The sequence below is a fragment of the Salpingoeca rosetta genome (genome assembly GCF_000188695.1).
Source record: "Salpingoeca rosetta unplaced genomic scaffold supercont1.9, whole genome shotgun sequence".
NCBI lineage: Eukaryota > Choanoflagellata > Craspedida > Salpingoecidae > Salpingoeca > Salpingoeca rosetta.
The window spans coordinates 1555393-1569278 of NW_004754925.1; the positions used below are offsets into that span (position 1 = coordinate 1555393).

At 54.1% G+C, this 13886-nt stretch overlaps 1 protein-coding gene across 1 annotated transcript in view; it reads right to left on the reverse strand.

Annotated features, from left to right (window-relative positions):
- PTSG_04236 (DNA polymerase II) overlaps positions 1-13886 on the reverse strand; it is a 16749-nt gene that overhangs the window by 1038 nt on the left and 1825 nt on the right. Inside the window, exons 6-41 of the mRNA XM_004995075.1 lie at positions 13426-13506; positions 13052-13186; positions 12784-12839; positions 12462-12569; positions 12138-12241; positions 11887-11987; positions 11532-11600; positions 11109-11301; positions 10888-10975; positions 10612-10683; positions 10255-10371; positions 9849-10011; positions 9125-9535; positions 8797-8905; positions 8519-8631; positions 8217-8345; positions 7824-8014; positions 7395-7480; positions 7166-7281; positions 6539-6808; positions 6069-6326; positions 5648-5730; positions 5340-5520; positions 4779-5165; positions 4473-4561; positions 4035-4271; positions 3714-3771; positions 3434-3587; positions 3073-3215; positions 2814-2887; positions 2479-2631; positions 2104-2203; positions 1751-1911; positions 1171-1506; positions 725-956; positions 64-264 (exon numbers count right to left, since the gene is read on the reverse strand). Of these exons, the coding sequence (XP_004995132.1) occupies positions 64-264; positions 725-956; positions 1171-1506; positions 1751-1911; positions 2104-2203; positions 2479-2631; positions 2814-2887; positions 3073-3215; positions 3434-3587; positions 3714-3771; positions 4035-4271; positions 4473-4561; positions 4779-5165; positions 5340-5520; positions 5648-5730; positions 6069-6326; positions 6539-6808; positions 7166-7281; positions 7395-7480; positions 7824-8014; positions 8217-8345; positions 8519-8631; positions 8797-8905; positions 9125-9535; positions 9849-10011; positions 10255-10371; positions 10612-10683; positions 10888-10975; positions 11109-11301; positions 11532-11600; positions 11887-11987; positions 12138-12241; positions 12462-12569; positions 12784-12839; positions 13052-13186; positions 13426-13506 (5559 nt within the window). The remainder of the gene's footprint in view (positions 1-63; positions 265-724; positions 957-1170; positions 1507-1750; positions 1912-2103; positions 2204-2478; positions 2632-2813; positions 2888-3072; positions 3216-3433; positions 3588-3713; positions 3772-4034; positions 4272-4472; positions 4562-4778; positions 5166-5339; positions 5521-5647; positions 5731-6068; positions 6327-6538; positions 6809-7165; positions 7282-7394; positions 7481-7823; positions 8015-8216; positions 8346-8518; positions 8632-8796; positions 8906-9124; positions 9536-9848; positions 10012-10254; positions 10372-10611; positions 10684-10887; positions 10976-11108; positions 11302-11531; positions 11601-11886; positions 11988-12137; positions 12242-12461; positions 12570-12783; positions 12840-13051; positions 13187-13425; positions 13507-13886) is intronic.

Below are 13886 nucleotides of genomic sequence, written 5' to 3' on the forward strand. Positions count from 1 at the left end.
CACGCCATGACGCGCTCACCATCACCACCACTCATGCCGTCACCACCGCCATCCATGTCTCACCGTTGTGCCGTCGTCATTGGTGCTGAGCGTCGAGTCACGGCAGAGATCAAGGTCACGGTACGTGTTGCAGAACGTGCACACGAAATCGCTCAGCACAAAGCTCAGGCAGGGGTCCTTGAACTTGGCCTCCGAGGAGAATTCACGCACAGAGATGAGCTGGAGCAGATTGCGCTTGAGACGGGCCATGTCGGATGCGTGCGACTGTTGCGTTATTGTTGTTGTTGTTGTTGCGTTATTGTTGTTGTTGTTGTTGTTGTTGTTGTTGTTGTTGTTGTTGTTGTTGTTGTTGTCGTTGTTGTTGTTGTTGTTGTTGTTGTTGTTGTTGTTGTTGTTGTTGTTGTTGTTGTTGTTGTTGTTGTTGTTGTTGTTGTTGTTGTTGTTGTTGTTGTTGTTGTTGTTGTTGTTGTGGTGGTGGTGGGCGTGAGTAATTGGAGAAGAAGCTTGCTGACGCGCGTGGAGCCGCGGTGCTCGCTCACATACCAAGGCAGGAGATCAATGCACACTCCAACACACACACCAACGCAAACACAAACACAGACACAGATACAAACACAAACACAGACACAGATACAAACACAAACGCAAACACAGATACAAACACAAACGCAAACACAAACAAACACAGACAGACGCAAATACAAGCACACCCACACCCACACACCTTGTCGAGCATGAGGACGTGGCAGATGGACTTGGTGAGCTCAAGCGCCGGGTGTTTGAGCGGGAGATGCGATCCAGGGAGCATTGGGAAATCGGCCGACTGTCCCTGCGCACGCGCATCACCGGGCAGGTTCTGGTTGACAAATGCCACCGCCTTCATCAGCATCTCCGAGAGCGTTTCCTTAATTTGCTGGTAGGCCTGCTTCTTCGCCAGCGCAATCTCCTCGGTTGTCCTGCACACACACACACACACACACACACACACACACACATGAATACGGTTGTGAGGATGCTGGCTGGATGGGTGTAACCACATCAAGAGCAAGTGAAAAGCAACAGGCGAACGTGTGGTAACATCGATGGAAACACACACACACACACACATGCATGTCACACATGCATGCCACCACACGCATCACAAGTAGCACACCAAAACTCAGCACTTACTGCTCCTTGAGAGGGGTGAGCCCCATGCCACCGCGCCTGCGACGAGCCTCGACCTTGGCGTTATAGCACAGCAGAATCCACCGCCCAACAATCTCCTCAAACACCTCCTGGCACATCTTTGGCAAGAATGCCGCAATGTTCCAGTGCGTCTCCACGTTCACGTGTGGCATGGGCTGGCCCGGCTGCAGCTGCGACAGAGACATGTCACTCTCATCCTCACCGCCATCTTCTTCGTTGTCGCGCGCATGTTCACCGTCCTCAAACAGCGACAAATCGCCGTGCACGGACTGGGACGACTCTTCTTCATCGTCACTGCCGCTGCCCATGCGCTCACGTCTGCCATGCGGCCATGCATGTGTCAGCGTTGTGTATGCATTGTGTATGCGTTGTGGGTGTGTGTCGTGTGCGTGGGTACGTCGTGCGTGTGTCGTGTGTGAGAAGGAGGCAAGAATGAACAATGAAGAGACAACAAATGGCTCATCATCATCATACACATGTAAATCAACATCCATCACACACACACACACACACACACTTGCACCCACCCACCCACACCCACACACACGCACGTGTTGCCTACCGCTTGTGCCGCTTTGCTGGGTGGTCCTTGTCTTTGATGGCCTTCTTGGGTGAGGTTTTGCCCACAATGCGCTGCGAATCCGTGTGGAACGGTGTCGACTCCTCGTCAATGCCGCCATAGTTGTTCACGTCCATCCACACAAGATAGTCCCACACCATGGTCTGGCACAACAAACGCGGGCGCACAGGTGGAAGAGTTCGAGGTGGGGGGGGGCAGACGTGTGAGGTTGAGGTGGTTCACATGGCCGTGGCCGTGGTGATGATAATGAGGGTGGTGATGGAGCCGAACAATGAATGCAGTGCGTGAGGTGCGAGTCCATGCAAACGTGTTGACTACGCGCCATTGATCCTTACCGGCTGCAAGTAGACGATGCGGAACACCTCCTGCTCACGGATGACCTTGAGGATGAAGTTGGTGTAAGCTGTGGCATCCTCCACATTCGTCTTGTCCGTCCTGTGGTGATTGATGTGCCAGGGGTTTGTTGTGCCTTGTGGTGAGAAGAGTGGTCGCAAGGGACGAACTGGACAGTACAATCCAACACAACACAACACAGCAACACACAAACAAACACAACACGACACGACATAACACAACACAGCAACACACAAACAAACACAACACAGCACAGCAACACAGCACAGCAACACACAAACAAGCACACAAACAAGCACACAAACAAGCACGCAAACAAGCACACAAACAAACAAACAAACAAGCGCATGTCTCACTTGATTAGCAGCCGCGCAAAGTTGGCAAAGACAATCTGACTGCCGAGTTTGCGGAGTTCCGAGATGAGACGAAGAAAGAGCTTCTTCATGAGACCGCGGACGAGCCGGAGCATCGCCGGATCATACAGCAGCGAATCGGGCGACTTGAGCCACCTGATGGAAGGGCGAATAAGGATTGAGCGAGGGAGGAAGGGTGTGGTGGTGAGTGACGTTGGTGTAACGCGAGGTGCTGTGACGTTTAACATCAGGCTCACTCACTTGCGACGAACACTACCACAACGAATGAGAAGCACATGTGCGCACACGTGACACACACGTATAACACATGCACAGACCTGAAGAAGTGAACGAGCTGCTCATCTGCGTGTGTGTTTCCGAATCGAATCACTTCCTTCAACCATGTGTTGAGCTGCAACGATGCACAGAATAATGAATGTGTCAGACACACAGCCACAGAGAGAGAGTGAGTGTGTGAGTGTGTGAGTGAGTGTGTGTGTGAGTGTGTGTAAACACTGCTTACAACTCCAGACACACATGCACATATACATGCGAATACACACACACGCACGCACAGCACAACACACATCGACTTACCATGAGACGCAACACCTTGAATGCGGGCATGCACTGAGCGCTCTCGTCAAAGACAGTGAGCTCAAATCCCGTCTTCTCCTGAACCATTTCCTCCAGTGACGACTTTGGGTTGCTGTCAAACGTCGCGATCATCGACGCACCGTCTGTTGTGTTGTTGTTGTGTTGAGCATGGTTATATAAGGGGGGGGGGTAGCTCGCAGCCACACGCGAAACTACCAGCATGCAGACGCACGGACACACGCACGGACACATACGCACACACACAAGCATACACACGGACGCACGCACGGACACATACGTACACGCACACGCACACGCACACGCACACGCACGCACACACACACACACACACACGACTTGCTTTCGGTCTCGTGGATGTCGTCGGCGTAGAGCACAGCGGCCATGGGCAGACTGCTGAGGGTAATGTCAACACACGCCGTGCTGTACACGCCGGGGTTGTTGATCTCCCAGTGCGTCTCCGAGTCGTCACTCATCAGGCGGTTGTCATCCTCCTCCTGCACACACGCATACACACGCACACGCATGCACACACACGAGTGTTGCAAGTGTGAGCGGTGCTGTCATAGAAAAGGATAGCTCACAGCATGCACCTGAATCTGTACACGTGTGCGAGCACTCACTTTTCCGCCGAGATCAGGGCGGTGGGACGGCGACGCCCACAGGAGGAAGTTTTGCTTCCTGCGGCCATGAAGCCAGGCGGCGTTCGTGGTGAGTTGGTGTGTGTGTGTGTGTGTGTGTGTGTGTGGTGGTGGTGGTGGTGGTGGTGTGTGTGTGTGTGTGTGTGGTGGTGGTGGTGGTGGTGGTGGTGTGTGTGTGTGTGTGCGTGTGTGTGCCAGTGTGTGTGAAGTAAGATGCACGCCTAGTCAACACAGGGCAAGAGCGCAGATACACGTTCACTCTCTCACACACACATGCACACTCGACACCGAACACTTTCGCACCTGAGCTGGCGTGCGTAGAACACATCGCAGATGAAGAGGTGGTGGTCTGCCGGGAGGTTGCCGATGGGGACATGCGCGTAGCGTGCAACCTTTAGGGTGATTGCAAACCAGCGTGGGAACATGCAGCAGTGTGCCAACATGTCGTGCAAGGCTTGCTTCTGCCAGTTGAGCGCTGCGTACTGGTTGACGCCCGATGGCGACGGCGCCGTCACAACAGGGTACTCCTCCAACGCAGGGCTGTGGTGGTGATGGAGATGATGGTAATAATCATAATGATGATGAGATACCAGTTCACACGGAACCGGCAGTGAGCGGCTTGAGAAACAAGACATAATTTCACGTGAACACTGCACCATGACCTCACTGACACTCTCCTCTCCCCCTCTCCCTCGTGCAATCAAGCAAAGCAAGGATCATCTTGGGGCCCCTCCCCCTTACATGTCGGCTCTGAGGGTGTCGAGTCGCAGTGGCGATTGCGCAATGACTGTGGTTGGACCATGGCGACCCTCCCGATAGTCCTCCAGAGCCTGTTTTCCCCAACGATGCAGCAGCACGGCATCGAGTGAACACGTGTGATTGTGTGCCAGTGCGTCGGGGATGCGAAGGTGAAGCGCCTCTCCTACAAGCACAACACTCACGTTCAATACACGCTCACAACACACACACGTGCACACATACAGTGCACACACGCACACACACACGCACACGCACAAAGCGTTGTGCTCATTTCACTCAGCGACAGACCTCGGATAGAGCGCTATAGGCGCGCGCGTTGCTTGTGACAACTTGCACATCAAAGCTGACAGAGTCCTGTGGAACAAAGCTCCGCAACTCCTCCTCCGTCCATCCCTCGCGATGTTGCGCAATGTCCCGCGTTTGCTCCGCCGCACACTCCCGCCACATCTTGCGCAGGTTTGGAATGGCATCCTTGTTGTTGCCCGGGTCGACAACGACCACCGTCGCACGGCCAAGGTGCCGCACAAAGAGCGCAAACACCGCGCGCGTGCCCGTGTAGCTGTGGAAGAGGAACACATGGTTCAGGGGTTCATGGAGGTACGGGCATGATGTCACCGTCTTGCTCTGCAAATCGTCCATGTCAAAGTCCTCCCCAGGCTTGTGCGCTTGGGCACGCTGTGTGTGTGTGTGTGTGCATGTGTGTGTGTGTGTGTGCATGTGCGTGTGCATGCATATGTGTGCATGTGTATCCGTTGTGTGTGAGGAGTTGTGATGATACATGGGTAGCGCGGACAAAATTATTTCAACCACCATTGCGCTCCCTTGCACACACCAGCGCCAACGCCGCACCGTTTTCCTGAGCGTGGCCACGCATCCCAGCTGCACGACGGCCTGCCAGAGGAGCGGGATGTTGAGCTCGTACACGCCAATGATGTCCGGGTGCGACAGTTTTGCGGCGAGAACACGCTGCCGCTGCAGAAATTCCCGCTCGCGCATGCGAAACTCGTACAGGTGGTAGCACTTGTGGTGTCTGGTGATAAGAAGAGAATGTGAGGATGACACGATGGTGTGTTGGTGGAGACATCATGGAATATGCAGTTTAGGTTGACAAGGATGCACACATACACACACACACTCTCTCTCTCACACATGCTCACCTCGGGAGAATCTTGTTGACGCGTTCTCGTGTGCCAGAAGTGTCTGGTGTGCGGAGATTGACGTAGAATCGACGGGGAACATTCTGATACCGCGACAAACGCGGAGGAAGGGGGCAGGGAGAGTGAGGATGAGGGGAGTTGGTTGTTCTTGACGTCCACCGCAACAGCGCACCGTCTTCACTTCACTTCACACACACACACACACACACACACACACACACACACACACACACACACACACACACACACGCACGCACACACACACACACACACACACACACACACACACACACACACACACACACACACACACACACACAAAGTCAACCTCCCCTTCCAAACACACACACACACACACAGAACAATGCACATCATCGCCAACATGGCTAACAACAACGACAACACAAGCACAGCAACGCACCATACGCATGCAGTGGAGGTCGCCTGCAACCATGCACCAGACTTTCATAATGCCTGGCTCTCGTGTTTCAGCAATCTGGATGATTTCCCAATGCGTGGAGTTGAGGTTGCCTTGCTTCTGCCGCAGAAACTGCGCCATGTTCAACAGGCGTTTCCCCATGCGCATGCCACCGCCAACACTGCCGCCGCCGCTGCTGTGGTGATTTTCGGGTGTTTGGGATGATGCGCCAAATGCACGCACTGTGTCCGCACTCACGCCCTGTGTGAGGTATGGGGTGGCACAGCCGTGTGAGATGAGAATGATGACGGCTCATGGACATGTGCCACATGTAAACCGATGCGACCACAAATGCAGGCCACACACACACACACACACACACACACACAGACAGACACACACACTCACACACTCACTCGCACACACACACATACTTGCATACACATGCACTTTGTGCAAACTCATGACTGTACCATTTGCTTGCGCAGGTTACGCTGTGTGCGCTGGATTCGCCATTTCTTCTTCTGGTACCGCAGCCAAGCGCCAAAGTCGTCCTTTGGGTTGGGTGGAGGCCCAAGAGCTTCCCGCCAGTGCTGGGTTGTCACCTCCTCCGACATGACCTTGTTCCGGCCGTCCTTCCCCTTGACGCGGCGGTGGATGGTGATGGTTGCCTGCTTCCTTGGCATGCTGCTCCCGCCACCACCACCACCACTGCTGCTGCTGCTGCGACCAGAAAACTGGTCCTGGTGGTTGGTGTTGTGACGGGAGGTCATGGATGATGCGCGCGTGAGTGTGTGTGCGTGAGTGAGTGTGTGTGTGTGTGAGCGTGTGCGTGTGTGTGTGTGTGTGTGTGTGTGTGTGTGTGTGTGTGTGTGTGTGTGTGTGTGTGTGAGCGTGTAGCTACCGGCGATGACATTGTGAAGGGGGGATGAGGAAGAAGGACAACAAACCACCAATAAGAGGCACAACATGCATGTGCATTTGGGAAGCAGTTGTGCCCGTATGTTCATCACGCTTTCACCAAAAACCAACACCGAGCACTGTTAACATGAACAATGGCACCACTGCAAGCTCCGAGCAGTCATCACATCACACCGCACCTCCATGTCCGCAATCTGTGGGGATGACGATGCTGGCGGCGCTGCTGTGTCGGCGGGCTTGGCTCTCGCTTGGAAGATGTCGGTCAGTCGCTGCTGCTTCATTGTGTCCGCTTTCTCTGTTGCGCCGAGTGGTTGTGTGGTTGTGTGGTTGTGTGTGTGTGTGCATGTGTGTGTTTGCGTGTGTGCATCAGTCATCACAGAGTACCACAACGCCACCGCACATTAACACCTTCGCACCTGCCCGGGAGACAGCACCAGATGCCGTCTGTGTCGAGTTCGAGCGGCCGGCCGAGCTGCTCAACAATCTCACGCGCCCTGAAGACAGGGGTCGAAACATGACGGTTGATGGGTGAGGATGAGAAAGAGAGAGTGTATATTTTGGGCGTTCATGACCATTCAAAGCATAGACAAATGGGCAAAGACATACAAGCACACACACACACACACACACACACACACACACACACACACACACACACACACACACACACACACACACACACACACAAGCACACGCACGCCCACACGTAAGAGCTCGCACACGCACACACACACACACACACACACAAGCACAAGCACACGCACACACACACACACACACAAGCACACGCACACACACACACGCACGCACGCCTAAAAGTACAGAGCTCCCACTGACCTGGTGATGATGTTTGCGCCTGTGAGGCAGACGATGCCGGCCATCTCCATGCTGTACCAGCGCGCCCCTTTACGCATCACATACCCGTAAAACGAGTTTAGAATGCATTTGTGCGCAAGTTGGAGCGAGTCGTACAGCACAACCAGGTTGGACGTCTCCTTGATCTTCACGGGATCGCCCGTCTCTTGCACCTGCATTACGATTTAAGAAGTACGAACAAATGAGGATAAGTGAGGCGTATGACATGTGACGTGTGCGTGTGTGTGCTTGTGCGTGTGTGCGTGTGTGTGCTTTTACGTGTGCGTGTGGTTTTACGTGAGCGCGTGTGTGCGCGTGTGGTGGGCGAATGTGATATGCAAGGGTCGACAAAAGACGCGCGCACGGGCTGCGCACCTTCTCAAACGTCTTCTTCGCCTCCTTCAGCTTGCCCTTGAAAACATAGCGCCTGTCACGGAAGTTGCGGACGGTGTTGATGTAAAACGGGTTTTCGCGCTGGCACACCGTCGCCGTGCGGTCCTCCACCTGTGCAAAAACACGCAACGTGTTGTCAGAGGTGCGTTTTGTCTTTCAGCTACACCGCCATCACCAGCGCAAAGGTCTCTCCTGAACACACTTCACCGCACACCACGGCAGCAGCAGATGCAACAGCAGATGCAGCAGCCGACTGAACAACAGCAGCAGACTGCAGCACGTACGGTGGTGATGTGCGTCTTCTTGTAGACGCGGCGCGCGTACGCGTGCAGGCGCTTCTTAATCAGTGCGGCCTGGTCGTCCGGCGTCAGGTCATGGAACGGGCGTGGCGGGTCTCCTGGTGGTGGTGATGGTGGTGATTTGTGATATGTGAGCCAATGGCTTACTGAGATCCTTCATGACGCCTCTCAAGCACCACTACGGCGTGTACAACACAGCAACGCCAGCACTGCAGTCATCGTAATCATCGTCATCATCATAACACAGCCATCATTGCCCTCACCTTCATTCTCGCCCGGGAAGACCTCAGACTCGAGCTGCGCCTTGATCGACTCGTATTCGTTGCGCGACGCCGGCGACACCTCGCCGCGCCATTTCCACGGCATCTTCCGCTGCAAACGGTCATGGTGATGATGGTGATGATGGTGATGATGTTTGGGATGCATGAGACGGAGGGTGAGATGCCACAATTTGGGGTGTAAAAGGAGTGGGCGCCATAGCAGAGCAAGCGCAAAGTAAGCGCAGGCGCGTGCAACCACACACATGCAGCCACGCACACCCACACACACCCACACACACCCACACACAGCCACTCACAGCCACGCACATACCTGACAGTTTGCGCCGGGCTTGTTGAAGGAGCAGGCAGCGCACATGGCCTCGTCCACCATTGCCGGCGGCTGGAGGCGGTTGGTGAGGATGATGTTTGGATACATGGCAGCCACATCCAAGTGATAGATGAGCGGCACCTCCTGGCGATACGGGTTATCACGCAGGTCCTCCAGCCGGCGAACAATCTCCGCCTTGACCTCTTCGTAGTTGGTGATGGTTGAGAAGTCTCTCTTCTCCTCCACCTCAATGGCGTAGCGAAGCGTGTTGTCGAGGTTGTCAATGAGCGTCTGCACGGCGGACGGGACGATGCGGAAACGGCACGGGATGTCGCTGCGGAACACACCAGACTCGAGCGCCTCCACGTGCCCGCCAATGTACGTCTCGCTGTCAAGCAGTCGCCCGCCGTGCAGCTGTCATTCGTCGCGGTGGTGGTGGTGGTGGTGGTGGTGGTGGTGGTGGTGGTGGTGGTGGTTGTTGTTGTTGTTGTTGTTGTTGTTGTTGTTGTTGTTGTTGTTGTTGTTGTTGTTGTTGTTGTTGTTGTTGTTGTTGGATGAGTATGCATAAGAGTGGCATTACGTGGGCATGTGTGTGCGCTCGTAGCGAGAGACGCCTTGCACGAACGTGACCACTACATGAAACACACCGTTGTTCACGTTCCCTCACATACAAACACATAAACGCACACACACACACACAATATGACACCCAAGCTGTGCGCTGCACCTTGTTGAGCTCTGCCTGCTTCTTGTTTGGCATGATGATGTTGGCGTGGTACGCGTTGAACATGAGCAGTGACTCGCACAGCGTGCCCGAGCCCTTCCGCAAGACGTCGTCTGGCCCCAGTGGGATGATCGTGCACAGCGCAAAGATAAACGGGTTCACATACCTTGAGGGTGATGTGCGTGTGTGAGTGAGTGAGTGTGTGTGAGTGTGAGTGCGAGTGTGTGTGTGTGTGCGTGTGTGAGTGTGTGTGTGTGTGAGCTTGCGTTTAGTGTCTGCCACCGGGTGAGTGAACAGAAACGAGCACTTTGATGAAACTTGGCGCACATGCACACAATCAACGACACACATACTCGCACATACACACGCTCGCCCCCACACGCACATGCATGACAATACAAGCGCTGACTTCATGTAGAGGTAGTATGTTGCGACGGCGTCTGAGACCGAGTAGTTTGCCAGCTGCTGTGGTTCCTCTGCCGCCATCCGACAAATCTCCTCGTAGTGGATCTCAAGTGGGTCATACCTGGCATGGGTGGGGGTCGTGTGTGTGAGTGAGTGTGGGTGAGTGAGTGAATGAGTGTGTGTGTGTGTGTGTGTGTGTGTGTGTGTGTGTGTGTGTGTGTGAGCGTGTGTGTGTGAGCGTGTGTGTGTGAGCGTGTGTGTGTGTGCGTGCAAGTGTGCTCCACTCCAGACAGACAGCGCCCTCCCCGTCGCCACCACGACATCCGTCTCAACTTGATCTTGACCTGTTCTTCACCCCTACCTGAGCTTTGCGCGCGTGACGGCCTTGAGACCCTGACTGCCGACGGGCAGATACGAGTCGCGCTTCACCCACCTGTACGAGACAAGGTGTGGTGGAGGTTGTTGTAGGGTTGAGTGAGTGCCCGAGGGAGCAAGGGCGAGAAAGTACGGGTGTGTATGTGTGTTGCTACTGCTGCTGTTGCTGCTGCTGCTGCTGCTGTTGCTGCTGCTGTTGTTGCTGTTGCTGCTGCTGTTACAAGCAACAGCTGTCCTACAAGTACACAGCAAGAGTGCTCACCTGAAGCAGTCCATGTGCGGGGCGAACCGCGCCTTGTACTCGCCCTGGTTGTCTGGACGATACCCAATCTCCTGGAACATGTTCATCCCTGGTGGTGATGATGATCGTGGTGGTGAGTAGAGGGATTGTGCAGAACAGCCAACGGAATCACACACACACACACATGACTACAACCACAGCATCACATAACTACAACCAGCCGCAAAACCCCTGGGACGCACCGAGAATCTCAGCGCGGCGCTCAAGAAATGGCCAATCGAAGAAGTCACCGTTATACGTCGCCATAATGTGCGGGCGCACATCGCGAATGTGCTGGAAGAAGCGCGAAATGGTGGCGTGTTCGTCCTGCTCGTTCATGACTGTAAACGGTCCGGGAAACTCAGGCTTGGGCGTGTACTCAAAGTCCTCAATGTCCTGGTATGTGTGGATGTGCGCGTGTTGTGGGCGCAAAAGCGGGTGACGGCGTGCAAGTGGGAGGAGGAGAACGAGATCGAGGGACGATTGTACGTTATGTGTGTGTGTGTGTGCATTTGAGAGAGAGCACGTCGTGGGTGAGTTTTGCACGTGTGATCGGTGAGTGCAAATAACACGAAGTCTCGCTCCTCCTGCTTTGATCGTCCACACGAATGACAAACTTGACAAACCTCTGAGACGATTTCACGGTTGATGATGAGATAGCCCTGACCGTCAATCATGTACGAAATCATCATAATCTGCAATACGTGGCGATATGACGGCCGAGAGAGACGTGTGAAATGGGAGTTTGTATGACACGAGGCGTACATATCACGCACACGCACACGACACAGGCACGTGTGCATGTACCGAATCCAGCGTGCAATGAAAAGCACACGCAGATGAAAAAAACAAAAACCAAACACAATCACCCATCACTTGCACACGCCTGTACACAATTACTAGCAAACGCATGTACACACTTGCAAAACACGGTTGCACGCACAACCACAACACGGACTACCAACAACACCAGCTCCACACCTGGTCTGTCTCCATGTCTGGGAACTTGAGGGGAAGCTTTGTTGTCTCAATGTCCCACGCGAGCACAATTGGATCCGGACGAAGCAACTTGTCAGCTCGCTCTGCACAATGAACAGTGGTGGTGGTGATGGTGGTGATGAGGAGGAGGAAGACAACAAACAATACTGAACACCATACGAATAGAATAGAGGCCTTGCTGCGTGTGCGACACATACGTCCACCAACAACACGGTACTTGTGTGAAGTCCCACCTGTGATGAGGACCTGGTTCCCCGTGATGGCTGCGTCGTACCATTTGCCACACGCAATCTTGTTGTCGATCGACACGCGCATGTGGTATGGCACATCGTACTCCCTGCAATCGTCAATACCCGGTTCATTCGACAGATGAGAACGTGCGCGCGCGCGTGTGTGTGTGTGTGTGCGTGTGTGTGTGTGTGTGTGTGTGTGTGTGTGTGTGTGTGTGTGTGTGTGTGTGTGTGTGTGTGCGTGTCATCGCCATGTGCATGTGAGTATGACCACTCCGTGGTCACCACCTGCATCTCCGTCCTTCAACACGGATTCGTCCGGCCCACCTGATGTCGACGATGTTGTCGAGTACATCGTCCGAGTGCACGCGCGCGTTCGTGTCCGTCTGTGCACCACCGTCATCATCGTCGTCGTCGCTGTCATGGCCGTGGCGCCTGCACACAGGGAGAGAGAGAGAGTGTGTGTGTGTGTGTGTTTTGTATGTATTTGTTTGTTGTGCATGGAAAGACACCATAGGTGCATCTTGAGTGTGGGCTAAACAAAACAAAGTTACAAGCCCTGGCGGTGTTCCACCGTTCGCAGCACAACAGCCAAGGCAACGAGAACATGTGCATGCGCATGAACACACGCACGCGCGCGCCGCCGTACCGTGTGCGAGCGATGGCTGCTGTGTCAAGGGCCGCACTTGAATACCTGCTCTCCTTCTGAGAAGCGCAACACAGGAAGACATTGCATCGAGATGATGGTGAGAGTGGTGGTGAACAATAGTGGCACAGCGCAATCAAGGGTGGAAAAAGCACAGCGATAGCTGTAACGTGACACACATGCCCACCCATCAACAACACCACCAGCAAGCAACAACACAATGAACAACAAACAACAACACAATCAGCACAATCAGCAAGCAACAACACACCGCCTGCTGCTGGTTCTTCCGGATGCGGGGCATGAGTTTGGACTTGACGTGCATGAGGTCGTGGACGTTGAGGAAACTCAACTTCAAGTACAGCTGCCTCAGCCCGACGAGGTGGTTTGGCAGAGACAGATCCTCCTGTGAACCATACCAAAACACATGGACGGAACACGGAGGGGCAAACGAGGTGTCGGCGTTACGATTTTGAGAGAGAGAGAGAGAGAGAGAGAGAGAGAGAGAGAGAGAGTGAGTGAGTGAGAGTGAGAGTGTGTGTGTGTGAGCGTGTGTGTGTGTGTGAGGGAAAGAGTGAGGCAGGGAGTGAATGAATTGGACCCAACATCAGTGAAATGCCAACGCGCACACACATGCACACGCACCTTGTCGATTCTGTCGAGGCTTGCCAGCTTTGCGTCAAACTTGCGACGCAAATACTGTTCCACCTCAATGGCCGTGTTGGACTGCACGCGAGAACACGTGTGTGTGTGTATTTGTGCGTGTGTGTGTGTGTGAATTCATGTGTTGACAGCAGAATGCAGCAAGAGAAGGCGACAATGGCGTCGCCTGAGCCACTGCATCACCACATCACAGAAGCGAGCAAGGTAGACACACCTTCACTTTGATGAAGAAGTATGGCAGGTACGGGTATGCCACCTTGAATCTGGTATTCGCAAGCAACAAAATAGAGACAAGTGAGCGCAGGACATATGGTCAGAAGGCACGTCAGAGCACACACACACACACACACACACACACACACACACACACACACACACACACACACACACACACACACACACACACACACCACACCACACCACACACACACACACACACACAC